The sequence below is a fragment of the Catharus ustulatus genome, chromosome 33 (assembly GCF_009819885.2).
Source record: "Catharus ustulatus isolate bCatUst1 chromosome 33, bCatUst1.pri.v2, whole genome shotgun sequence".
In the NCBI taxonomy this organism is placed as follows: domain Eukaryota; kingdom Metazoa; phylum Chordata; class Aves; order Passeriformes; family Turdidae; genus Catharus; species Catharus ustulatus.
This window is the reverse complement of record NC_046253.1, coordinates 2,155,671-2,180,073: the sequence shown is the minus strand read 5'-3', so window position 1 is coordinate 2,180,073 and position 24,403 is coordinate 2,155,671. Positions and strand designations below refer to the sequence as shown.

At 62.5% G+C, this 24,403-nt stretch overlaps 2 protein-coding genes and 1 long non-coding RNA gene across 3 annotated transcripts; 1 reads left to right on the top strand and 2 right to left on the bottom strand.

Moving 5' to 3' along the window:
* The first annotated feature begins 2,715 nt into the window (after positions 1-2,715).
* On the top strand, positions 2,716-2,965 carry LOC117009571. Its single transcript, XR_004420498.1, has 2 exons — positions 2,716-2,776; positions 2,859-2,965. It is a non-coding gene; the product is annotated as an uncharacterized LOC117009571 (long non-coding RNA).
* A 71-nt stretch (positions 2,966-3,036) lies between these two features.
* Positions 3,037-23,078, bottom strand: XAB2 (XPA binding protein 2). The gene is made up of 18 exons (XM_033083822.1): positions 22,928-23,078; positions 21,926-22,049; positions 20,973-21,170; positions 19,500-19,634; positions 17,766-17,930; positions 16,311-16,455; positions 14,739-14,890; positions 14,415-14,534; positions 13,118-13,249; positions 11,082-11,213; positions 9,954-10,067; positions 8,577-8,739; positions 7,207-7,397; positions 6,407-6,529; positions 5,445-5,616; positions 4,625-4,751; positions 3,727-3,821; positions 3,037-3,150 (listed from the first exon to the last, which is right to left on the bottom strand). Exons 2-18 carry the CDS (start codon positions 21,932-21,934, stop codon positions 3,089-3,091), a joined length of 2,235 nt encoding a protein of 744 aa, XP_032939713.1. The 5' UTR covers positions 21,935-22,049; positions 22,928-23,078; the 3' UTR covers positions 3,037-3,088.
* On the bottom strand, positions 22,152-23,829 carry LOC117009473 (circumsporozoite protein-like). The gene is made up of 4 exons (XM_033083702.1): positions 23,597-23,829; positions 23,097-23,165; positions 22,928-22,998; positions 22,152-22,281 (listed from the first exon to the last, which is right to left on the bottom strand). Exons 1-4 carry the CDS (start codon positions 23,813-23,815, stop codon positions 22,152-22,154), a joined length of 489 nt encoding a protein of 162 aa, XP_032939593.1. The 5' UTR covers positions 23,816-23,829.
* Positions 23,830-24,403: the final 574 nt, after the last annotated feature.

Sequence of the window (24,403 nt, the reverse complement as noted above, 5' to 3'; positions counted from 1 at the left end):
GGCCCGGAGCCCCCGGGAACCCGGGACACCCGAACCCCCCGGGACCCCCCGGATTCCCCCGGGACCCCCGAGCCCCCGGGACCCCGGAACACCCCGGGATCCCTCGGCTCGGTCCGGAGCCCCCCGAGTCCCCGGGACACCGGATCCCTCGGGACCCCCGAGCCCCCGGGAGCCCGCGATGGCGCAGGGCGGCCCGCGCCGCCTGCGGCCCTGGCTGCTGGCGCAGCTGCACAGCGGGCGCTTCCCGGGGCTGCAGTGGGACGATGCGGCCCAGACGGCGCTGAGGATCCCCTGGGCCCACGGCGGAAGGAGCGGGGCCCGGGAGAGCGCGGGGGCGGCGCTGTGCAAGGTGAGGGAGGGGAGGGGTGGGGGCGAGCAGGGGGAGGGGGGAAGGGGACGGGGGTGGGCAGGGTGAGGGAGGGGAGGGGCGGGGCCAGTGTCGGCTCTACAATGTGGGGGCGGGGCTACGCAAGATGGAGGCGGAGCCAATGCCAAGTGAGGGGCGGGGCCAATGTCGGCTTTGCAAGGTGGGGGTGGGGCTGTGCGAGGTGAGGGGCGGGGCCAATGTCAGCTCTGCAAAGTGGGGGCGGGGCTTTGCCGGGTGATGGGCGGGGTTTAAAAGAGGGCGGAACCAATAGGGCGTGGTTATGGGCGGAGATTAACTGCACAGTCATAGGAGGGGTGGTGCTTGAACCACGCCCCCACGGGGGAGGAGCCAGCCGGGGGGCGGGACCGAGTGGATGGGATTTAAAGGGGCGTGGCTGTGCTATGCTAATGAGGTGGGCGTGTCTCTGGCCGCTCCCCGACGCTGTTGGCTCTGGCAGGCGTGGGCGGAGTACAAGGGGCGGCTCCGGCCCGGGGACCCCCCCGACCCCGCGGGGTGGAAGACGCGGCTCCGCTGTGCCCTGGCCCGGAGCCCCGAGTTCCGAGAGCTGCGGGCCCGGAACCGGCTGGATGGGCCCAGCCCCTACCGCGTGTACCGGCTGCTGCCCGCCCGCGGTGAGCGCCGAACGGGGCGGGGCAGGCAGGCGGGGCACCGGGATGGGGAGGGACCAAATTCAGGGCACAAAGCACCTGGGGTGAGGGGACTGAATTTTGGGGGCACCATGGCGAGAGGGAACGGGATGAGGGGGCAGAGGGGAAACCCCCGAATGGGGAGGGGTCTCGGTGGGGCAGGGTGGTGGAGCTGGGGGTACCTGAGGATGGGGGAACCGAAACAGAGGAGGCACCAAAAGGGAAGGGGGGAGGGTTCAGGGTTCAAATCAATCTCAGTGCCCCCTCCCCACAGAGCCGAAGCCCCCCAAGGCCGGGCAGAACCAGAAGGAGGCGGGGCTGACCCCTGCAGAGCCCCTCCCACCGACCCCACCCCCTGAGACCCCCGAGGGGACCAAGGATGATGAAGACCCTGGTGAGAGTGGTGGGCAGCCATGGCACTGGGGACAATTCTGGAGCTGGGGTGGTCCGGGGGGGAAGGAGGGTGGGGTGTGTGTGGCAATGGGGCGTGGCTTCTGCATTACTCCACCCCTTTTTAGCCGAGGCTCCGCCCCCGGAAGTGCTGCCCCTGCGAATCGAGCTGGAGAGCACAGAGCCCCTCCCCCCCGCACACGGTAAGCCCCGCCCCAAAAGGGGGAGGAGTCACCCTGCCAATCAACCTGACCACGCCCCCACCTCTGGCTGACCCCACCCAGTCTTGGCTCTTCCCCCACCCATGGCCCCGCCTCCCAAGCTTTAGCCCCGCCCTTCATGTCAATACCTTCCCTTGGCCCCGCCCCCGCTGTGACCCCGCCCCTTTCGCTGGCGCCCCCTGCAGGAGATTCGGCGCTGCTGCTGCGCCTGCGCCGCGGCCCCGCCCTGGCCTGGGAGGGGGCGCTGCCCTCCGGCGAGTACCTGCTCAGTCCTCCGGGCCGCCAGGGGGCGCCGCCGCCGCTGCCGCGCCTGGTGCTTCCGGCGGGGGCGGAGCTGGGCCGGGGGCTCCTGCTCAGCAGCGCCCCCCGCGGGCTGTTCCTGCGCGTGCGCCCCGGGGACGGCCCCGCCCCCGTTACCGTGCGGGGCCCGCACGCGCCGCACGGGCCGCTCCAGCAGGGGGCGCTGCTGCAGCCGTTCGACGCCCGGCGCTTCCGGGACGGTGAGATCAACTTCCGGGAAGGGCTGAGGCCGACTTCCGGGGGGCGAGACCAACTTCCGGGGGAAAAACCAATTTCCGGGGGGCGGGAGAGACCAAATAACGGGAGGGGGAGACCAACTTTCTGGGAGAGACAAACTTCCGGGGGCCGGGAGAGGCCAACTTCCGGGCGAGGGGACCAACTTCCGCGGGGGAGAAACCAACTTCCGGAGGAGGGGACCAATTTCCGGGGGGCGGGAGAGACGAAATAACGGGAGGGGGAGACCAACTTCCGGGGCGGGAGAAACCAAAATAACGGGGGGAAAAACGGGGGGAAAACCGGGGGGGGGGGGGGGCGGAAGAGACCAAAATATTGGGGGAGGTGAGTGGGAGAGACCAAAATGACGAGGGGGGGGGCATGGGAAGGACCAAAATCGCAGGGGGGGGGGGGTGTGTGAGGGTGGGACGACAGACCCCAAATCCTGGGGGGGAAATGGGGGGATCAAATCAAACCCTGGGTGGGGGGAGGGGACCCCAAATCCCCTCCCCCATGGCTGACCTCGCCCTTCCCCCCCAGAGCTGGAGCTGCACCGGGCCGGGCTGGGCCCCCGCCCCCCCCACCGGGTGACGCTGGAGCTGGGACCCCCCCACGGGGGCGGGGCGCTGCTGCTGGAGGTGGGGGAGGGGCTCTGGGGGGTGGGGAGGGATTTTTGGGGGGCAATGAGGGGGTTCAGCTGTTTTCTCTCCCCTCCCCCAGCTGGAACAAGCCTTTGCCCAGCCGCTCCTGGACACCCTGGAGATGCCCCCGGGGACCCCCCCCGGGCAATAAAATCCGGATTTGGGGTCAGGAGAGGTCACGGTGTCCCCTCTGACCCCACCTTGTGTCACTGTCACTCAGAGAGGGGAGGGGACCCCAGGACAGAGCAGAACAGAGCTTTGTACAAACGGGATTTATTGGGGAGGGGGCACGGGGGGACCCCCGGAGCCTCAGTCGTCCTTGAGCCCCCCGAACACCGAGGCCGGGACCTGCTTCTGCTCCAGCTGCACCTCTGGGGGGACAGGGGGGTCAGGGAGTCACAATCCCAGTGTCCCCAATCCCAGTGTCCCCAGTCCCAGTGTCCCCAATCCCAGTGTCCCCCCAGTCCCAGTGTCCCCAATCCCAGTGTCTCCCCAATCCCAGTGTCCCCAATCCCAGTGTCTCCCCAATCCCAGTGTCCCTCCCCATGTCTCCCCCAAATCCCAGTGTCCCCCCGCAATCCCAGTGTCCCCCGCAATCCCAGTGTCCCCCGCAATCCCAGTGTCCCCAATCCCAGTGTCCCCCCAATCCCAGTGTCCCCAATCCCAGTGTCCCCCCCCAATCCCAGTGTCCCCCTCAATCCCAGTGTCCCTCCCCATGTCCCCCCAATCCCAGTGTCCCACTCAATCCCAGTGTCCGTGTCCCCCCAATCCCAGTGTCCCCAATCCCAGTGTCCCCCCCAATCCCAGTGTCCCCCCCCAATCCCAGTGTCCCCCCCCCAATCCCAGTGTCCCCCCAATCCCAGTGTCCCCCCCAGTCCCAGTGTCCCCTCCCCCGGTGTACCCCCCACCATGTCCCCCCCATGTCCCCTCCCCGTGTCCCCCGGTACCGTCGGGCTCGTCGCCCTCGTCCTCGCCCAGGTCGATCTCCTCGGGGTTCCCCTGCTGGGACAGGGAGGGCTCTGCCCCCGGGGGGGCCTCGGCCCTGCACCCCCTGTCAGTGCACAGGGACCCCCAGGGACCCCCAAACAGCAACCAGGGACCCCCTGTCAGTGCACAGGGACCCCCAGGGACCCCCAGACAGCAACCAGGGACCCCCATCAGTGCACAGGGACACCCAGGGACTGCCCAGACAGCGCCCAGGGACCCCTAAACAGCACCCAGAGACACCCAGGGACCGCCAAACAGCAACCAGGGACCCTCATCAGTGCACAGGGACCCCCAGGGACCCCCAGTAAGCACCCAGAGACACCCAGGGACCCCCAGACAGTGCACAGGGACACCCAGACACCACCCAGAAACACCCAGGGACCCCCAGGGACCCACAAACAGCAACCAGGGACCCCCTGTCAGTGCACAGGGACCCCCAGACAGCACCCAGGGACACCTGGGACCCCCAGACAGTGCCCACCCCCCATGGGGAGGAACTTGGGTGTGACAGGCTGTGATGGGTGTGGCAGTGGGTGTGGCAGCTGTAGTGGGTGTGGCAGCTGTGAGGGGTGTGGCAGTGGGTGTGGCAGTTGTGGTGGGTGTGGCAGTTGTGGTGGGTGTGGCACTGGGTGTGGCAGTCTGCAGTGGGTGTGGCAGGCTGAGGTGGGTGTGGCAGTCTGTGATGGGTGTGGCAGTGGGTGTGGCTGTCTGAGCTGGGTGTGGCAGTCTGAGCTGGGTGTGGCACTGGTGGGTGTGGCAGGCTGAGGTGGGTGTGGCTGTCTGAGCTGGGTGTGGCAGAGGGTGTGGCAGTGGGTGTGGCAGTCTGAGGTGGGTATGGCAGTGGGCGTGGTCACTCACCTGACGAACAGCACCTGCTGGGTGGGGCGGGGCGTGTCCCTCTGTGCCTCGGCCGCCAGCGCCTCGGCGCGCTGCTCCAGCAGCTTCATCTCGTCCAGGCCGCTCTGGCCCGGGGCCAGGTCTGACACTGCCCCAACACGGACATCAGGGGGGCTCACGGCCACTCCATGGCCACCAGGACCCTCCATGGCCACCAGAACTTCCCCCATGGCCACCAGGATCGCCCCATGGCCACCAGAACCACCCCATGGCCACCAGGACCCCCCCATGGCCACCTGGATCCGCCCATGGCCACCAGAACCTCCTAGAGCTCACCTGTGCCCCTAACCCACACTCCCTCACCTGTGCCCTCCCCCATGTCTCACCTGCACCCCCTCACCTGTGACACACCTGCACCCCCTTCACCTGTACCCTCCAACCTGTGCCCTCCCATGTCTCTCCTGTGCCCTCACCTGTGCCCTGCCCCAAGGGTCACCTGTGCCTCCTCACCTGTGCCCTGCCCCATGTCTCTCCCATGTGCCCTCACCTGTGCCCTGCCCCAAGGGTCACCTGTGCCTCCTCCCCCGTGCCCTGCCCTGTGCCCTCCTGTGTCTCACCTGTGCCCTGCCCCGTGCCCTGCCATGTCTCACCTGTGCCCCCTCACCTGTGCCCTGCCCTGTGCCCTCCCCCCTGCCTTCCCATGTCTTACCTGTGCCCTGCTCTGTACCCTGCCATATTTCACCTGTGCCCTCCCGTGTCTCACCTGCGTCCTCACCTGTGCCCTGCCCCTGTCTCACCTGTGCCCTCCCCCGTGCCCTGCCCTGCCCCTGCCGTGCCTCACCTGTGCCGGTGGCGCTGCCCGACACCTTGAGCATTTGGGAGGCCATGAAGTTGACCTGGGTGTTGTAGGTGGCCTGGACACTGCGCTTGATGCGCAGCATCTCCCGGATGGTGTCCTCGTTCCCGTGCCGGATCTCAAACTCCTTCCACGTCTGCCAGAACGCGCCCGTGATCTGGGCATGGACAGGGACAGTCAGGGACATGGGGACAGGGTCAGGGGACAGGTCAGGGATGGGACAGGGGACAGGTCAGGGACAGGAATGGGGACAGGGACAGGGATGGGGACAGGGGAGAGGGATAGGGTCAGGGGACAGGGTCAGGGACAAGGACAGGGTCAGGGACAGGTCAGGGATAGGGACAGAGACAGGGGACATGGGGACAGGGACACGGACAGGGTCAGGGATGGGGGACAGGGGACATGGGGACAGGGACAGGGATGGGATAGGGGACAGGGACAGGGTCAGGGGACAGGAGACAGGGACAGGGACATGGGGACAGGGACAGCATCAGGGAAAGGGTCAGGGATGGGGACGGGGACAGGGACAGAGTCAGGGACAGTGGGGACAGTGTGGGTACAGCATCAGGGACAGCAAGGACAGTGTCAGGGACACAGGGACAGCATCAGGGACAGCCTGGGGAGAGTGTGGGGACAGGGACATGGGGCACAGCATCAGGGACAGTGCCAGGGACAGGGGACAGCATCAGGGACAGCACCAGGGACACAAGGACAGTGCCAAGGACCTGGGGACAGAGTGTCAGGGACAGAGAGACAGCGTGGGGACAGTGCCAGGGACACAGAGACAGCTTGGGGACACCCCTGGCCAGGTGCCACCTCAGCTGAGGGTCACAGATCTGGGAGCAGGGGGTGCCCCAGTGTCCCCCAGTATGTCCCAGTCCCTCCCAGTCTCACCCTGGGGTCACAGATCTGCGAGCAGTGGGTGCCCCAGTCCCTCCCAGTCTCACCCTGGGGTCGCAGATCTGCGAGCAGTAGGTGTAGATGGCGCGGGCCCGATCCACCTCTCCCAGTTTGCACTCCATGTCGGCAAAGCGCAGGCACAGCTCCCGCGCCGCGTCGTCCCCCAGCACCTGCGGGACACGGGGGTTACCTGGGCTCAGCTGGGCTCACCTGTGTCCCTCTGAACCCACCTGGGCTCACCTGAGCTCACCTGTGCTCACCTTAACCCACCTGTGCTCACCTGTGCCCCCTGTGCCCATCTAAACCACCTGTGCCCCGCAATATCCTCACTGCCTCCAGTGTCCCCATTACCCCCAGTCCCCACTGTCCCATTGCCCCCAGTGTCCCCATTGCCCCACTGTCCCTGTGTCCCCACGTCCCATGTCCCCAGTGTCGCCATATTCCCAGTGTTGCAATGTCCCCATGTCCCCAGTGTCCCCATGTCCCCTGTCCCCATCTCGATGGCTCTCTGGTAGATGGGCCGTGTGTGGGTGACCCCGAAGAGCTCTGACACCCCTCAGTGTCCCCATGTCCCCACCTTGATGGCTCTCTGGTATATCGGCCGTGTGTGGGTGACCCCGAAGAGCTCTGACACCCCTCAGTGTCCCCTGTCCCCACCTCGATGGCTCTCTGGTAGATGGGCCGTGTGTGGGTGACACCGAGGAGCTCTGACACCCCTCAGTGTCCCCATGTCCCATGTCCCCTGTCCCCACCTCGATGGCTCTCTGGTAGATGGGCCGTGTGTGGGTGACCCCGAAGAGCTCTGACACCCCTCAGTGTCCCCATGTCCCATGTCCCCTGTCCCCACCTCGATGGCTCTCTGGTAGATGGGCCGTGTGTGGGTGACCCCGAAGAGCTCGGCGGCGCGGCGGATGTAGATGTGGAACATGTCGCTCTGCTGGGCGGGGGGCACGGCCCTGGTGCCGCGCTCGTACACGGCCATGGCGCGGCGAGCCAGCCCGTACTGCTCCTCCAGACGGGCATAGAGCAGGTAGATGGCTGTGGGGACAGGGACAGGGACATCAGGGACATGGGGACATCAGGGACAGGGACATGGGGACAGGGACATGGGGACAGGGACAGGGCACGGCCCTGGTGCCGCGCTCGTACACGGCCATGGCGCGGCGAGCCAGCCCGTACTGCTCCTCCAGACGGGCATAGAGCAGGTAGATGGCTGTGGGGACAGGGACATCAGGGACATGGGGACATCAGGGACATAGGGACAGGGACATGGGGACAGGGACACACTGTGGGGACAGGGACATGGGGACATCAGGGACATGGGGACATCAGGGACAGGGACATGGGGACAGGGACAGGGACACGGGGACAGGGACAGAGACATGGGAACAGGGATAGGGACATGAGGACAGGGACAGGGCACAAGGCTGAGGGGACAGAGCCAGGCTGAGGGGACACAGCTGAGGGACAGGGATAGACTGAGGGGACAGGGACACTGTGGGGACAGGTGACAGGCTGAGGGGACACAGCTGAGGGGACAGGGACACTGTGGGGACAGGTGACAGGCTGAGGGGACATGGCTGAGGGGACAGGGACACTGTGGGGACAGGTGACAGGCTGAGGGGACACAGCTGAGGGGACACACTGAGGGACAGGTGACAGGAGCTGCCCTGGTACCCCCGGGAGCTGAGCACAGTCCCCAGGCAGGGACCCTGGCACTGGGGACACCGATGTCACCACGCAGGGACCCTGGCACTGGGGACACCGATGTCACCACGCAGGGACCCTGGCACTGAGGACACCGATGTCACCAACACACCCGCGCACACCTGGGCGCCCCATGGCCAATGGGCACCTGAACCCCCCATGTCCCCAGTGTCCCCCGTGTCCCCAATGTCCCCAGTGTCCCCAATATCCCCCATGCCCCCAGTGTCCCCAATGTCCCCAGCATCCCTCATGTCTCCCCACATCCACTGTGTCCCCCAACCCCAATGTCCCCAATGTCCCTGATGTCCTCCATGTCCCCAATGTCCCCTTGTCCTATGTCCCCTGATGTCCCCTGTACCCCAATGTTCTCCACATCCCCCCATCCCCCACCATGTCCCCAATGTCCACAGTGTCCCCTGCATCCCCTGTCCCCAGTATCCCCAAAATTCCCAATGTCCCCAAAGTCCCCCATATCCCCCCAGTGTCCCCCCAGTGTCCCCAGTGTCCTACTCTTGGCGTGCTGTGGGGGACAGCCGTCCAGCGCCTGCTCAAACAGGTCCCGCGCCCGCTCCAGCTTCCGGCCCCCGTAACGGGCCACGAACTTGGACAGGTACGTGAGCCACAGGTCCCCGACGTGCGGCCACCGGAACAGGGCAATGCCACGTTCATAGGCCTGAGGGGACATGGGGACAGGGACATGGGGACAGGTACGTGAGCCACAGGTCCCCGACGTGCGGCCACCGGAACAGGGCGATGCCACGTTCATAGGCCTGAGGGGACATGGGGACAGGGACATGGGGACAGGTACGTGAGCCACAGGTCCCCAACGTGCGGCCACCGGAACAGGGCAATGCCACGTTCATAGGCCTGAGGGGACATGGGGACAGGGACATGGGGACAGGTACGTGAGCCACAGGTCCCCAACGTGCGGCCACCGGAACAGGGCAATGCCACGTTCATAGGCCTGAGGGGACACAGGGACATGGCAGTGTCACCACTGGGACAGGCCTGAGGGGACACAGGGACATGGCAGTGTCACCACCGGAACAGAGCAATGCCACGTTCATAGGCCTGAGGGGACATGGGGACATTGGCATAGGGACATTGCATGGGGACATGGGGACAGGGACCTGGGGACATGGGGACATTGTCACGGCGGTGTCATGAACAGCACAGTGCCACACCCACAGATCTGTGGGGACACCGTTCTGAGCCACAGGGTCACTGTGGTGTCCCCAACACACCCCGGTGTCCCCAACACCTTCCTGGGGTGTCCCCAACCCCCTCCGGTGTCCCCAACACCTTCCTGGGGTGCCCCACCCAACCCTTCCAGCCATGGGGCGCCCTCATCCCCTCTGGCTGTCCCCAACCCCTGAGTGTCCCCAACCCCTGAGTGTCCCCAACTCCTGAGTGTCCCCAACTCCTGCCTGTCCCCAACCCCTCAGTGTCCCCAACACCTCTGCCTGTCCCCATCCTCTGAGTGTCCCCAACCCCTCAGTGTCCCCACCCCCTCTCTGGGTGTCCCCAACCCCTGAGTGTCCCCATCCCTTGTCTGCCTGTCCCCAACTCCTGCCTGTCCCCAACCCCTCTCTGCCTGTCCCAAACCCCTCTGGATGTCCCCAACCCCTGTCTAGGTGTCCCCAATCCCTCTGCCTGTCCCAGTCACTCCCCCGGCCGCCCCCCTCCCCCTGCTGTCCCTGGTGTCCCTGCAGTGTCCCAGGTGTCCCCGCAGTGTCCCTGCAGTGTCCCTGCTGTCCCTGCAGTGTCCCTGCTGTCCCTGCAATGTCCCTGCAGTGTCCCTGCTGTCCCTGCTGTCCCTGCACTGTCCCTGCAGTGTCCCTGCCATCCCTGCAGTGTCCCCGGTGTCCCCAGTGTCCCTGGTGTCACCTTGAAGCTGTCCTCGAAGCGCCCGTGCTCCTCCAGCAGCAGTGCGTAGTTGATGATGATCTGGGGGGTGGCGATGCGCAGGTCCAGGATGCGCTCGTACACCGCTCGGGTGGACTGGGGACAGGACAGGGACAGAGGGGACACAGGGGACAGAGGGGACACAGGGGACAGAGACAGGGGACAGAGGGGACAGGGACAGGGACACAGGGACAGGGGACAGAGGGGACACAGGGGACAGGGGACACACAGGGACAGGGGACAGAGGGGACAGAGGGGACAGGGACAGGGGACACACAGGGACAGGGACACAGGGGACAGGGACACAGGGGACAGACAGGGACAGGGACAGACAGGGGACAGGGACAGAGGGGACAGAGACAGGGGACACACAGGGACAGGGACAAGGACACAGGGGACACACAGGGACAGGGACACAGGGACAGGGGACAGGGACAGACAGGGACAGACAGGGACAGACAGGGACAGGGCCAGGACAGGAAAGGGACAGACAGGGATGGGGACAGGGACAGAGGGGACAGGACAGGGACACGGGGGACAGGGACAGACAGGGGATGGGGACAAAGACAGACACAGGGGACAGGGACAGGGGACAGAGACAGGGACAGAGGGGACAGGACAGGGACAGGGACAGAGACAAGGAAAGGGACAGACAAGGATACAGGGACAGGGCATAGAGATAGGAACAGGGACGGGGACACAGGGGATGGGGACAGGGACAGACAGGGGACAGGAACAGGGGCAGGGGACAGACAGGGACACAGGGACAGGGACACAGGGGACACGGGATGGGGACAGGGACACAGGGACAGGGACAGACAAGGATGGGGACAAGGACAGGGACAGAGATAGGAACAGGGACAGGGACACAGGGACAGAGGGGACAGGGACACAGGGACACAGGGACACAGGGACAGGGGACACAAAGGTCACAACCACATCCAGCACACCCCAGACACGGGGGGACTGAAGGGGACACGGGCGGGGAGGATGGGGCACACCATGTCCCCCACGGCCACCCCAGTGTCACCAAATGTCCCCCTCATGTCCCCAAATGTCCCCCACGGCCACCCCAGTGTCCCCAATGTCCCCAGGTGTCCCTGTCCCCACCTGGAAGGTGCCCAGGCTCTCCTCCAGGTCGGCCAGCATGGACCAGACGCGCAGGGATTTGTAGAGCCGGTTCTGGACGGGCTCTGAGCTGTCGAAGTACTCGGCGCGCTTGGCCGGGAGAGCCGTGGCTTTCTGGGGGAAAAAGGGGAAAAATGGCAAAAAAGGGTCAGCAACACAGGACAAAACACACAAAAATCCCTAAAACAGCCCAAAAAACACCCAAAACAGCCCCAAATCCACACAAAAACCACAGAAAACAACACAGAGCTACACAAAACAACCCCAAATCCACACAAAAACCTCACGAAACCACACCAAAAAACCACAGAACAGCCCAAAATAGCCCCAAACCACACAAAACACCCAAAACGCCACAAAACAACCCCAAAACACCCCAAACCCAAAAAAGCTCATCCCAAAACCCCATAAATCACCCAAAACCAACAGAAAATACTCCAAAACCCCCACAAATCATCCCAAAACACCCCAAAAACCCCACAAAACCCCAGAACATCCCCAAAACCCACAAAACACTCCCCAAAACACCCCAAAACAAAATAAAACAAAAAACCACCCCAAAACCACCCCAAAAACCACACAAAACACCCCAAAACCACACAAATCATCCCAAAAGACCCCAAAAACCCACCCAAAACCACCCCCAAAACAGCCCAAAAACCCACAGAACACTCCCCAAACACCCCCAAAACACTCCCACAAATCACCCCAAAACACCCCAAAACCACACAGAACTCTCCAAAGACCCCAAAACACCCCAAAATTAAAAAACCCACCCCAAAAACTCCACAAAACTCCCACAAAACCCACAAAACGTCCACAGAACACACCAAAAATTCTTATTTTTGAGGTTCCCCCGTTTTTGGTGTTCCCCCATTTTTGTGCCCCTCCGTTTTGGGGGTTTCCTGTTTTTGGGGTTTCCCATTTTTGTGTCCCCTTGTTTTTGAGGTTTCCCATTTTTGGGGTTTCCCATTTTTGGAGTGCCCCTGTTTTTGGGGTCACCCCGTTTTTGGGGTTTCCCATTTTGGGGTCCCCTCTGTTTTTGGGGTTTCCCAATTTTGCAGTGCCCCCGTTTTGGGGGTGCCCCCCATTTTTGGACCCCCCATTTTTAGGTGCCCCTGTTTTTGGGTTCCCCCCGTTTCTGGGGTTTCCTAGTTTTGGGGGTTTCCCATTTCTGGTCCCCCCATTTTTGGGATGCTCCTGTTTTTGTGTACCCCCTGTTTCAGGGTCCCCCCATTTTTGGTGCCCCCCATTTTTGTGGTTTCTCATTTTTGGGTCCCCCCGTTTTGGGGTACCCCCGTTTTTTGGGGTTTCCCATTTTTGAGTCTCCCCATTTCTGGTCCCCCTGTTTTGAGGTTTCCCATTTTTGTGTCTCTCCATTTTAGGGTCCCCCCCGTTTTTGGGGTTTCCCATTTTCAGGTTTCCCATTTTTGTGTCTCCCCTTTTTTGAGGTGTCCTGGTTTTGGGTCCCCCCTCTTTTTGGGGTACCCCTGTTTTTGTGGTTTCCCATTTTTGGGTCACCCTTGGTTTTGGGGTTCCCCATTTTTAGGGTTTCCCGTTTTTGGGTCCCCCCATTTCGAGGTACCTCTGTTTTTGGGGTTTCCCATTTTCGGGGTTTCCCATTTTTGGTTCCCCTCCATTTTTGTCCCCCTGTTTTCAGGGTGCCCTGGTTTTTGGGGTCTCCCATTTTTGTGTCTCTCCATTTCTGGTCCCCCCATTTCTGGTCCCCCTGTTTTTGGGGTTTCCCATTTTTGGGGTTTCCCATTTTTGTGGTTTCTCATTTTTGGGTGCCCCCGTTTTGGGGTGCCCCTGTTTTTGAAGTTTTCCATTTTTGGGGTTTCTCATTTTTGGTGTTTCTCATTTCTGGTCCCCCCGGTTTTGTGTCCCCCCCATTTTTGTGCCCCCCCATTTTTGGGTCCCCCCGTTTTTTGGTCCCCCCGTTCTTGTGCCCCCCATTTCTGGTCCCCCATTTTTGGGGTCCCCCCTGTTTTAGAGGTTTCCCATTTCTGTCCCCTCACCCTGAGCACGGCCAGCGCCTCCTGGTGCCGCTGGTGCCGCAGCTCCAGCTCCCCGAACTCGCACCAGACCGCGGCCAGGTCCTCAACGCGGCGGAACCGAACCCGCGTGGCGCGGGACAGGATGGACCGGGCCTGGGGACAGACAGGGGACATGGGGACATGGGGACAGGATGGACCTGGCCTGAGGGGACATGGGGACATTGGGGACATTGGGGACATGGGGACAGGATGGACCGGGCCTGGGGACAGAGAGGGGACATGGGGACATGGGGACATGGGGACAGGATGGACCGGGCCTGGGGACACACAGGGGACATGTGGACATGGGGACATGGGGACAGGATGGACCGGGCCTGGGGACACACAGGGACATTGGGGACAGGATGGACCGGGCCTGGGGACAGACAGGGACATTGGGGACACTGGGGACATGGGGACAGGATGGACCTGGCCTGGGGACACACAGGGGACATTGGGGACATTGGGGACAGACAGGGGACAGACAGGGGACAATGGGGACATGGGGACAGGATGGACCTGGCCTGGGGACATTGGGGACAGATAGGGGACATTGGGGACAGGATGGACCTGGCCTGGGGACATTGGGGACAGATAGGGGACATTGGGGACAGGATGGACCTGGCCTGGGGACACACAGGGACATTGGGGACAGGATGGACCGGGCCTGGGGACAGACAGGGACATTGGGGACATTGGGGACATGGGGACAGGATGGACCTGGCCTGGGGACATTGGGGACATTGGGGACAGGATGGACCTGGCCTGGGGACATTGGGGACAGGATGGACCTGGCCTGGGGACATGGGGACATGGGGATCTGGGGGTGTCACTCAGGGTCTGGGGCTGTCACTCGGTGCCTGGGGGTGTCACTCAGGGTCTTGGGGTGTCACTCAGGGTTTAGGGGTGTCACTCGGTTCTTTGGGGTGTCACTCAGGGTCTGGGGGTGTCACTCGGTTTTTGGGGTGTCACTCGGGTTTTTGGGGTGTCACTCGGGGTTTTTTTGGGGTGTCAGTTTTTTGGGGTGTCACTCAGGGTTTAGGGGTGTCACTCAGGGTTTTTTTGGGGTGTCACTCGGGGTTTTTTTGGGGTGTCACTTGGTTTTTGGGGTGTCCCTCGGGTTTTTGGGGTGTCACTCGGGTTTTTGGGGTGTCACTCGGGGTTTTGTGGTGTCACTCGGGGTTTTTTTGGGGTGTCTCTCAGTTTTTGGAGTGTCACTCAGGGTTTAGGGGTGTCACTCGGTTTTTGGGGTGTCACTCGGGTTTTTGGGGCCCCTCACATCGTCCAGCTGCCCGTTGTCCTCGTAGAAGCGAGCGAAGGCCACCCAGAGCTCGTGGGGGCGGCCGGTGGCGCGCTGGGGATCCACGGTGCGCACGGCCTCGGTGAACGTCTGGATGATCTGGGACAGGGGACACAGGGGACATTGAAGGGACACAGGGGACACAGGGGGACAGCACAGTCACTGCAGTGTCACCTGCAAACCCCCCAAACCATCCAGCCCCAACGTGTCCCTACACCCGGCCCTGCTCCCCCGTGTCCCCGCCGTGTCCCCTCTGTGTCCCCAGCCCGCGGTGTCCCCTCTGTGTCCCTGCTGTCCCCTCACCTTGTCGGGCTGGCCCTGGTGCAGTGCCACCCTCTTGTGCCACTCGTGCACGTTGTGGGGGTTCTGTCTCAGCAGGACGCTGTTGAGCAGCAGCGGCCGCCGCGCCATCAGGCGCTCGAACCGTGCCAGGCGCAGCTCCAGCTCCACCTCCTCTGCGGGGACATGGGGACAGTGACACAGTGACACAGGGACAGTGACACAGGGACAGTGACAGTGACACAGGGACACAGGGACAGTGACACAGGGACAGTGACACAGTGACACAGTGACAGTGACAGTGACACAGGGACACAGGGACACAGTGACACAGTGACACAGTGACACAGTGACACAGTGACAGTGACACAGGGACAGCCCGGGCACAGCGCCATGAGGCGCTCGAAGCGCGCCAGGCGCAGCTCCAGCTCCACCTCCTCTGTGGGGACAGTGACACAGGGACAGTGACAGTGACACAGGGACACAGTGACACAGTGACACAGTGACAGTGACACAGTGACACAGTGACACAGGGACAGCCCGGGCACAGTGCCATGAGGCGCTCAAAGCGCGCCAGGCGCAGCTCCAGCTCCACCTCCTCTGTGGGGACAGGGACAGTGACACAGTGACACAGGGACAGTGACACAGGGACACAGTGACAGTGACACAGGGACACAGCGACAGTGACACAGTGGACAGAGGGTACATGGGGACACAGGGGTCACAGGGACATGGGGACAGAGTGACAAAAGGGTCAAGGGATATGGGGACATGGGACAATGGACACAGGGGTCACAAGGGTCACAGGACACGGGGACAGAGTGACACAGGGGTCAGGGGTCACAGGGGTCAGGGGACATGGGGATATGGGGACAGAGGGGACATGGGGACAGAGGGGACATGGGGACAGAGGGGTCACAGGGGTCACAGGACACAGGGACAGAGTGACACAGGGGACACACTGGGACATGGGTCAGAGGACGTGGGGGACACAGGGGGATGCAGGGGAATTGGGGCTCAGTTTTGGGGTGTCCCCCGTTTTCAGGGTGCCCATTTTTGGGGTTCCCATTTTTGGGATGCCCATTTTTGGGATCGCTCCTATTTTTGGGGTCCCCCTCATTTTCGGGGTGCCCTCCCCCATTTTTGGAATGCCCCCCGTTTTAGGGGTGCCTATTTTTGGGATCCCCTTCATTTTCCGGATGCCCTCCATTTTTGGGATGCCCATTTTTGGGCTGCCCCCCATTTTTTGAATGCCCCCGCGTTTTAGGGATCTCCCCCCGTTTTTGGGATTCCCCCCATTTTTGGAATGCCCCCTATTTTGGGAATACCCCCCATTTTCAGGATGCCCCTCTTTTTTTGGGGTACCCTCCCTTTTTTAGAATACCCCCTATTTTTGGGGTGCCCATTTTTGGGATCCCCCCCATTTTAGGGATGTCCCTGTTTTTGGGATGCCTGATTTTGGAATGCCCCCTACTTTAGGGGTGCCCCCTGTTTTTGGGATGTCTGTTTTTGGACTACCCCCCATTTTTGGGATCTCCCCCTGGTTTTGGGATCTGCCCCTGTTTTCGGGGTGCCCCTCCCCATTTCAGGCCGCACCGTCCTGGCCGCGGCCGAGCTGCGCCTGCGTGTCCAGCAGGGCGCCGATGACGCTCTCCTCGAAGCGGGCGTAGCTGTCAAAGACCTGCGTGAAATCCCGCACGGTCATCACGGTCTGCACGGCCTCCTCGTACACATCCCGGGCCTGGAACGGGGTAAAACCGGGATTAACGGGGTTAAACCGGGTCTGCACGGCCTCCTCGTACACGTCCCGGGCCTGCAACGGGGTAAAACCGGGATTAACGGGGTTAAACTGGGATTAACGGGGTTAAACCGGGATTAACGGGGTTAAACTGGGATTAACGGGGTCTGCACGGCCTCCTCGTACACGTCCCGGGCCTGGAACGGGTAAAACCGGGATTAACTGAGATAAACTGGGATTAACAGGGTCTGCACGGCCTCCTCGTACACATCCCGGGCCTGGAACGGGGTAAAACCGGGATTAACTGAGTTAAACCGGGATTAACAGGGTCTGCACGGCCTCCTCGTACACGTCCCGGGCCTGGAACGGGGTAAAACCGGGATTAACGGGGTTAAACCGGGATTAACGGGGTTAAACTGGGATTAACTGGGTCTGAATGACCTATGTCACAGGGAAGGTGACAATGCTCAGGAAATGTCACAGCTCTGGGGGTTGGGACAGGGACAGTGGTGGCCCTGGAGACGGTGACAATGCACAGGAGATGTCACAGGGAAGGTGACAACACATAGGAAATGTCACAAGGACGGTGACAATGCACAGGAAATGTCACAGCGAAGGTGACAACGCTCAGGGGATGTCACAGCCCTAAAGAGTTGGGGACAGGGACAATGGTGGCCCTGGGGAAGGTGACAACACCCAGAAGATGTCACAGGGAAGGTGACAACACACAGGAAAGGTGACAATGCTCAGAAGATGTCACAGGGACGGTGACAACGCTCAGGAAATGTCACAGGGACAGTGACAACGCACAGGAAATGTCACAGCCCTGGGGGGTTGGGGACAGGGACAGTGGTGGCCCTGGGGAAGGTGACAACACCCAGGAAATGTCACAGGGATGGTGACAATGCACAGGAAATGTCACAGGGAGGGTGACAACACCCAGGAAATGTCACAGCCCTACAGACTGGGGACAGGGACAGTGGTGGCCCTGGGGAAGGTGACAACACACAGGAAATGTCACAGAGACGGTGACAACACCCACAGGAGATGTCATAGGGACGGCGACAACAGACAGGAAATGTCACAGGGAGGTGACAACACACAGGAGATGTCACAGGGAAGGTGACAATGCACAGGAAATGTCCCAGCTCTGGGGGGTTGGGGACAGTGGTGACCCAAAGAGGGGACAGGGCTGACCAAGGACATTTTGGGGACAGTTGTGGTGGCCCTGGGCGGTGACAGGGACAGCAGTGTCACCCCTCCCACAGCTCCCCTCCCTCCCAGGGTGGCACCCCTGGGGACAGCAGTGTCACCTTCTCCAGGTGGCCGCAGCGCACGTAGCAGTCGGCCAGGGCGCCCCAGAGCCGCCCCCGCTGGTCGGTGAAGCGCGTGAGGCCGCCCCGGATGATCCCCCCGGCGTCCAGCGAGCGCACGCGGTCGGGGTGCTGCGAGAGCAGCTCGCACAGCTCCTGCCACAGCTGGAAATAAATACTGAAATCACTCAAATTCATCCCAAAATACACCCCAAAATCCACCCTGAGACCCCAAATCCATCCCCGGGGTGCTGCGAGAGCAGCTCGCACAGCTCCTGCCACAGCTGGAAATAAAGGGAAAGAGATCCTAAATCCATCCTAAATCCATCCTAAATCCATCCCAAATCCAGCCCAAAATCACCCCGGGGTGCTGCGAGAGCAGCTCGCACAGCTCCTGCCATAGCTGGAAAAAATGGGGTGAGAGATCCTAAATACACCTTAAATCCATCCTAAATCCATCCTAAATCCATCCTAAATCCATCCTAAATCCACCCTGAGACCCCAAATCCATCCCCGGGGTGCTGGGAGAGCAGCTCGCACAGCTCCTGCCACAGCTGGGAAAGAGATCCCAAAATCACCCAAAATCCATCCTAAATACACCCTGAGACCCCAAATCCATCCCAAATCCATCCCCGCGGTGCTGCGAGAGCAGCTCGCACAGCTCCTGCCACAGCTGAAAAAAATGGGGTGAGAGATCCTGAAACTGCCCTAAATCCATCCCAAAATCACCCCTAATTCACCCCAAATCCATCCCAAAATCACCCTGAGACCCCAAATCCATCCCAAATCCACCCTGAGACTCCAAACCTGCCCTGAGACCCCAAACCATCCCCCCTGTGCCCTGTGTTCCCTCCCTGTTCCTTCCACTCTGAGCATCCCAGTTATCCCCCAGGTGTCCCCAGGTATCCCAGGTGTCCCCAGGTATCCCAGGTGTCCCCAAGTACCCCCAAGTGCACCCTCAGGTATCCCCAGGTGTCCCCAAGATGTCCCAAGGTATCCCCAGGTGTCCCCCAAGTATCTCCCAGGTATCTCCAGGTGCTCCCCAGGTGTCCCCTAGATGTCCCAAGGTATCCCCAGATGCCCCCCAGGTGCACCCCCAGGTACCCCAGATGCCCCCCAGGTGTCCCCAGATGCCCCCCATGTGTCCCCCATGTGTCCCCAGGCACTCCCCAGGTGTCCCCAGATGCACCTCAGGTACCCCAGGTGATCCCCAGGTATCCCCCAGGCATCCCCAGGTGTCCCCATGTACCCCCCAGGTATCCCAGGTACCCCAGGTGTCCCCATGTACCCCACAGGTATCCCAGGTACCCCAGGTGTCCCCATGTACCCCACAGGTATCCCAGGTACCCCAGGTGTCCCCATGTACCCCACAGGTATCCCAGGTACCCCAGGTGTCCCCATGTACCCCACAGGTATCCCAGGTACCCCAGGTGTCCCCATGTACCCCACAGGTATCCCAGGTACCCCAGGTGTCCTCAGGTGCTCTCCAGTTATCCCCCAGGTGTCCCCAGGTATCCCAGGTACCCCCAAGTGTCCCCAGGTGCTCCCCAGATACCCCCCACGTACCCCAGGTATCCTCAAGTGCCCCCCAGGTATCCGCAGATGATCCCCAGGTGTCCCCCAGGTGTCCCCAGGTACCCCCAGGTATCTCCAGGTGTCCCCAGGTACCCCCAGGTATCTCCAGGTGTCCCCAGATGTCCCCAGGCCCCCCCAGGTGTCCCCATGTGTCCCCACCTGGTAGTTGGACTTGCCCTGGCGGGACACGAAGCGCTCGTCGTTCACCAGCCGGGCCAGGACCTGCGCGGCCTCGTCCAGGCGGCCCACGGAGCGCAGGTAGGACACGTACTGCTCTGCTTCCTCTGGGCACAGCTGGGGACATGGGGACAGCAGTGTCACCTGAGTGTCACCTGAGTGTCACCTGAACCCCCACGTACTGCTCTGCTTCCTCGGGACACAGCTGGGGACATGGGGACAGCAGTGTCACCTGAGTGTCACCTGAGTGTCACCTGAACCCCCACGTACTGCTCTGCTTCCTCGGGACACAGCTGGGGACATGGGGACAGCAGTGTCACCTGAGTGCCACCTGAGTGTCACCTGAACCCCCACGTACTGCTCTGCCTCCTCTGGGCACAGCTGGGGACATGGGGACAGCAGTGTCACCTGAGTGCCACCTGAGTGTCACCTGAACCCCCACGTACTGCTCTGCCTCCTCTGGGCACAGCTGGGGACATGGGGACAGCAGTGTCACCTGAGTGTCACCTGAACCCCCACGTACTGCTCTGCTTCCTCGGGACACAGCTGGAGACATTAATGTCACCTGAGTGTCACCTGAGTGTCACTGAGTGTCACCTGAACCCCCACGTACTGCTCTGCTTCCTCTGGGCACAGCTGGGGACATGGGGACATTAACGTCACCTCAGTGTTACCTGAGTGTCACCTGAGTGTCACCTGAACCCCCACGTACTGCTCTGCTTCTTCTGGGCACAGCTGGGGACATGGGGACAGCAGTGTCACCTGAGTGTCACCTGAACCCCCACGTACTGCTCTGCTTCCTCTGGGCACAGCTGGGGACAGCAGTGTCACCTGAGTGTCACCTCAGTGTCACCTGAACCCCCACGTACTGCTCTGCTTCCTCTGGGCACAGCTGGGGACACGGGGACAGCAGTGTCACCTGAGCGTCACCTGAGTGTCACCTGAACCCCCACGTACTGCTCTGCCTCCTCAGGGCACAACTGGGGACAGCAGTGTCACCTGAGTGTCACTGGGTGTCACCTAAACCCCCACGTACTGCTCTGCTTCTTCTGGGTACAACTGGGGACATGGGGACAGCAGTGTCACCTGAGTGCCACCTGAGTGTCACCTGAACCCCCACGTACTGCTCTGCCTCCTCTGGGCACAGCTGGGGACAACAGTGTCACCTGAGGGTCACCTGAGTGTCACCTGAGGGCCACTTGACCCCAGGTGAGTGTGCGTGCCCAGGTGGGTCTCTGTCCCCAGGTGTGCCCAGGTGTGTATCTGTGTCCCCAGGTGTGTGTCTGTGTCCCCAGGTGTGCCATACCTTGAGGAATCGGCGGAACACGCGCACGGCCGTCTCTGGCAGGGGGTGCCTCTGTGTGTGTGTGTGTGTGTGTACCCAGGTGTGTGTGTATGTCCCCAGGTGTCCCCAGGTGTGTGTGTGTGTCCCCAGGTGTGTGTTTGTGTCCATACCTTTAGGAATCGGCGGAACACGCGCACAGCTGTCTCTGGCAGGGGGTGCCGGCGCACGAAGCTCAGGTAGGGCGGCCAGAGGCGCCGGTGCTGGGTGATGGGCAGCGCCCGCAGCGCCCGGTCAAACGTGCGGCGCGTGCGCGTGATGCGGCCCTGCTCGGCCAGGAACTGGCAGTAATCCAGCCAGATCCGCGGCATCTGGGGACATGGGGACAGTCAGGGGACACTGGGGACACAGCGACCCTGCCCTGCTCGGCCAGGAACTGGCAGTAATCCAGCCAGATCCGCGGCATCTGGGGACATGGGGACATGGGGACAGTGAGGGGACATTGGGGACACTGTGACCCCACCCTGCTCGGCCAGGAACTGGCAGTAATCCAGCCAGATCCGCGGCATCTGGGGACATGGGGACATGGGGACAGTCAGGGGACATTGGGGACACAGTGACCCTGCCCTGCTCGGCCAGGAACCGACAGTAATCCAGCCAGATCCGCGGCATCTGGGGACATGGGGACAGTGAGGAGACAGTGGGGACATGGGGGACATTGAGGGGACATTGAGGGGACACTGGGGGATGTGATGGATGTCCCCATGCCCTATGTCCCTTCTGTGCCTGTCACCTGTGTCCCAAGTCCCACACATGTCCCCATGTCCCATTTGTGTCCCCACATCCCATTCGTGTCCCCATGCCTTATGTCCCCTCTATGTCCCCAACACCTCCTCGCCCCTGTGTTCCCTCAATGTCCCCATGTCTCCCCACACCCTGCCCACCCCCACGCCCCCCAGTGTCCCCGTGTCCCCAACACCCTGTGTCCCCATGTCCCCCCACATCCTGCCCACCCCCATGTCCCCTGCATCCCCTCACACCCTGCCCACCCTGTGTCCCCAACATCCCCCCACACCCTGCCCCCATCATGCCCCCTGTGTCCCCCCGATGTCCCCGTGTCCCTGACCTTGTGCATGAACACCAGGGCTCTCTCGTGCACGGCGTTGGCCTCCTCGAAGGCGGGGTCCGAGGGACAGCGACCTTTGACCTGCGCCCGGCGCTGCCGCAGGTACTGGTACCACAGCTTGTAACTGGGGACAAGGGACAGGGGACATTGTCATTGTCACCCCTGTGACCTGTGCCAGGTACTGGTACCACAGTTTGTAACTGGCGGGACATTGTCATTGTCATTGTCACCTCTGTGACCTGCGCCCGGCGCTGCGGCAGGTACTGGTACCACAGCTCGTAACTAGAAACAGGAACATTGTCATTGTCACTGTCACATCTGTGACCTGAGCCAGGTACTGGTACCAGAGTTTGTAACTGGGGGGACATTGTCATTGTCACTGTCATTGTCACCTCTGTCACCCCTGTGACCTGTGCCCGGCGCTGCCGCAGGTACTGGTACCACAGCTTGTAACTGAAGGGACAGGGGACACTGGCACTGGGGTGGCATGTCACCTGGGCCACCTGTGCCACCCACCATCCTGTCACCTGTGTCACCTGTGTCACCCACCACCCTGTCACCTGTGTCACCTGTGCAACCTGTGCCACCCACCATCCTGTCACCTGTGTCACCCACCATCTGTCACCTGTGTCGCCCATCATCTGTCACCTGTGTCACCTGGGCCACCCACCACCCTGTCACCTGTGTCACCTGTGCCACCCACCATCTGTCACCTGTGTCACCTGTGCCACCCCTGCCACCCTGAGAGGACCCAGCGTGTCCCTGCCCCCCACCATGGGACAGGTGTGTCCCCCAGGTGTCCCCCAGGTGTCCCCCAAGTGCCACCCAGGTGAGCCCCCAAAGGTCCCTGTGCCTTCCAGGTGCGCCCCAACGGACCCAGGTGTGTGCAGGTGTGCCCAGATGTGCTTCCAGTGCCCCCAGGTGTATCCCAGGTGTATCCCAGCTGCCCCTAGATGTACCCCAGGTGTCCCCAGGTGCCCCCAGGTGCCCATGTGCCCGTACCTGCCGGGCAGTTCCCTCAGGGCTCTCTCGTAGATCTGGTTGAGGCGGGGCCGGGGCCCGCGCTGCCGGGCCTGCGCGTAACGGAGCCACCCCCGCACCGAGAACGGGTTCCTGAGCAGCTCCTCCTCGTGCTGCACCTCCTCCTCCTCCTGAGGGGACAATTGGGGACAGCTGGGGACAACTGGGGACACTCAGGGTTCCTGAGGAGCTCCTCCTCGTGCTGCACCTCCTCCTCCTCCTGAGGGAACAATTGGGGACAACTGGGGACACTCAGGGGACAGGGGACACCTCAGGGACAATTCATCGTGCTGCACCTCCTTATTCCCCCGGAGGGACACGGGGACACCTCAGGGGACACCTCAGGGGACAAGGGACAAAAACACAATCAAGGGACAGGGACAAGGAGGAGACAGAATGGTAGCAGGAGGTGACAGGGACAGGGGTGACAGGGATACGGGGACATGGGGACACGAGAGGGGACAGGGACGGGGACACGAGAGAGGACAGGAACAGGAGGGGACAGGAACAGGAGGGGACAAGAACAGGGACAGGAGGGGACAGGAGGAGACAGGGACAGGGACAGGAGGGGACAGGAGGGGACAGGGACGGGGACAGGAGGGGACAGGAGGGGACAGGGACGGGGACAGGAGGGGACAGCCCCGCACTCACAAAGCACAGTTCAGGCCGCTCCGGGCCCGACCCCGCTCCGGGATCCGCCACCGCTCCAGGCCCCGCTCCGGGATCCGCCACCGTTCCAGGCCCCGCTCCCGACTCCACTTCCGCTCCCGTCCCCGCTCCCGGCGCCGGTTCCGCCATCGCTGCCGGTTCCTGCTCCAGGCCCGGCCCCGCTCCCGCTGCCGCTCCCGGCGCCTCCTCCCGCGCCGCCATCTCGGCCTTTTCCCCGCGCGCCCACCTCACTTCCGGCGCCCCTACTTCCGTCATCCCCGTGCTCTTTTTTCATTGGTTCATCCGGCTTTCGCCCCGCCCCCTCAGCTCCCTCCTAGCCAATCGGCTGCGGCGGTGCAGGAGGTTCCACCAATAGGCGGCAGCGGTGTTGTGGGGTGCCGGAACCGGAAGTTCGGCCGCCGTGGAGGAGCCATGGGGGTGAAGCTGGAGATCCTGAGGGTGCGGGGCCGTAACGGGGGGACCGGGGCTGTAACGGGGGGGCCATAACGGGGGTGGGGGGTGATAACGGGGTGAGGAGGGAAATAACGGGGGGAAGTAACGGGGCGGGGGGGGCAATAACGGGCCCCGGGGGCAATCAGAGCCTGGGGGAGGGGGCAGGGAGGGGTCGGGGGGGTAAAAAGCCCTGGGGACAGTGGGGGGAGGGGGTGACACAGTGTCCCTGTCTCAGATGTGTGTGTACCTCACCTTCCCCGTCGCCGTGTTCTGGGTCTGAGGGGTGACACACAGGTGACACTCAGGTGACACAGGTGACACTCAGATGACACAGGTGACACATTGTCCTGTCCCAGA

Coding starts and splice junctions, on each gene's coding strand:
- XAB2 (XM_033083822.1), bottom strand. Junction 14,535..14,738: donor ACCAGGGCCAGCCCGACAAG/GTGAGGGGACAG, acceptor CCCCTGTCCCAG/ATCATCCAGACGTTCACCGA. Junction 3,822..4,624: donor CAGCAGGTGCTGTTCGTCAG/GTGAGTGACCAC, acceptor CAGGGGGTGCAG/GGCCGAGGCCCCCCCGGGGG.
- LOC117009473 (XM_033083702.1), bottom strand. CDS start 23,815: ATGGCGGCGCGGGAGGAGGCGCCGGGAGCGGCAGCGGGAGCGGGGCCG. Junction 23,166..23,596: donor AGCGGCCTGAACTGTGCTTT/GTGAGTGCGGGG, acceptor TTGTTCCCTCAG/GAGGAGGAGGAGGTGCAGCA. Junction 22,999..23,096: donor GTCCCCAGTTGTCCCCAGCT/GTCCCCAATTGT, acceptor CGTTACGCGCAG/GCCCGGCAGCGCGGGCCCCG.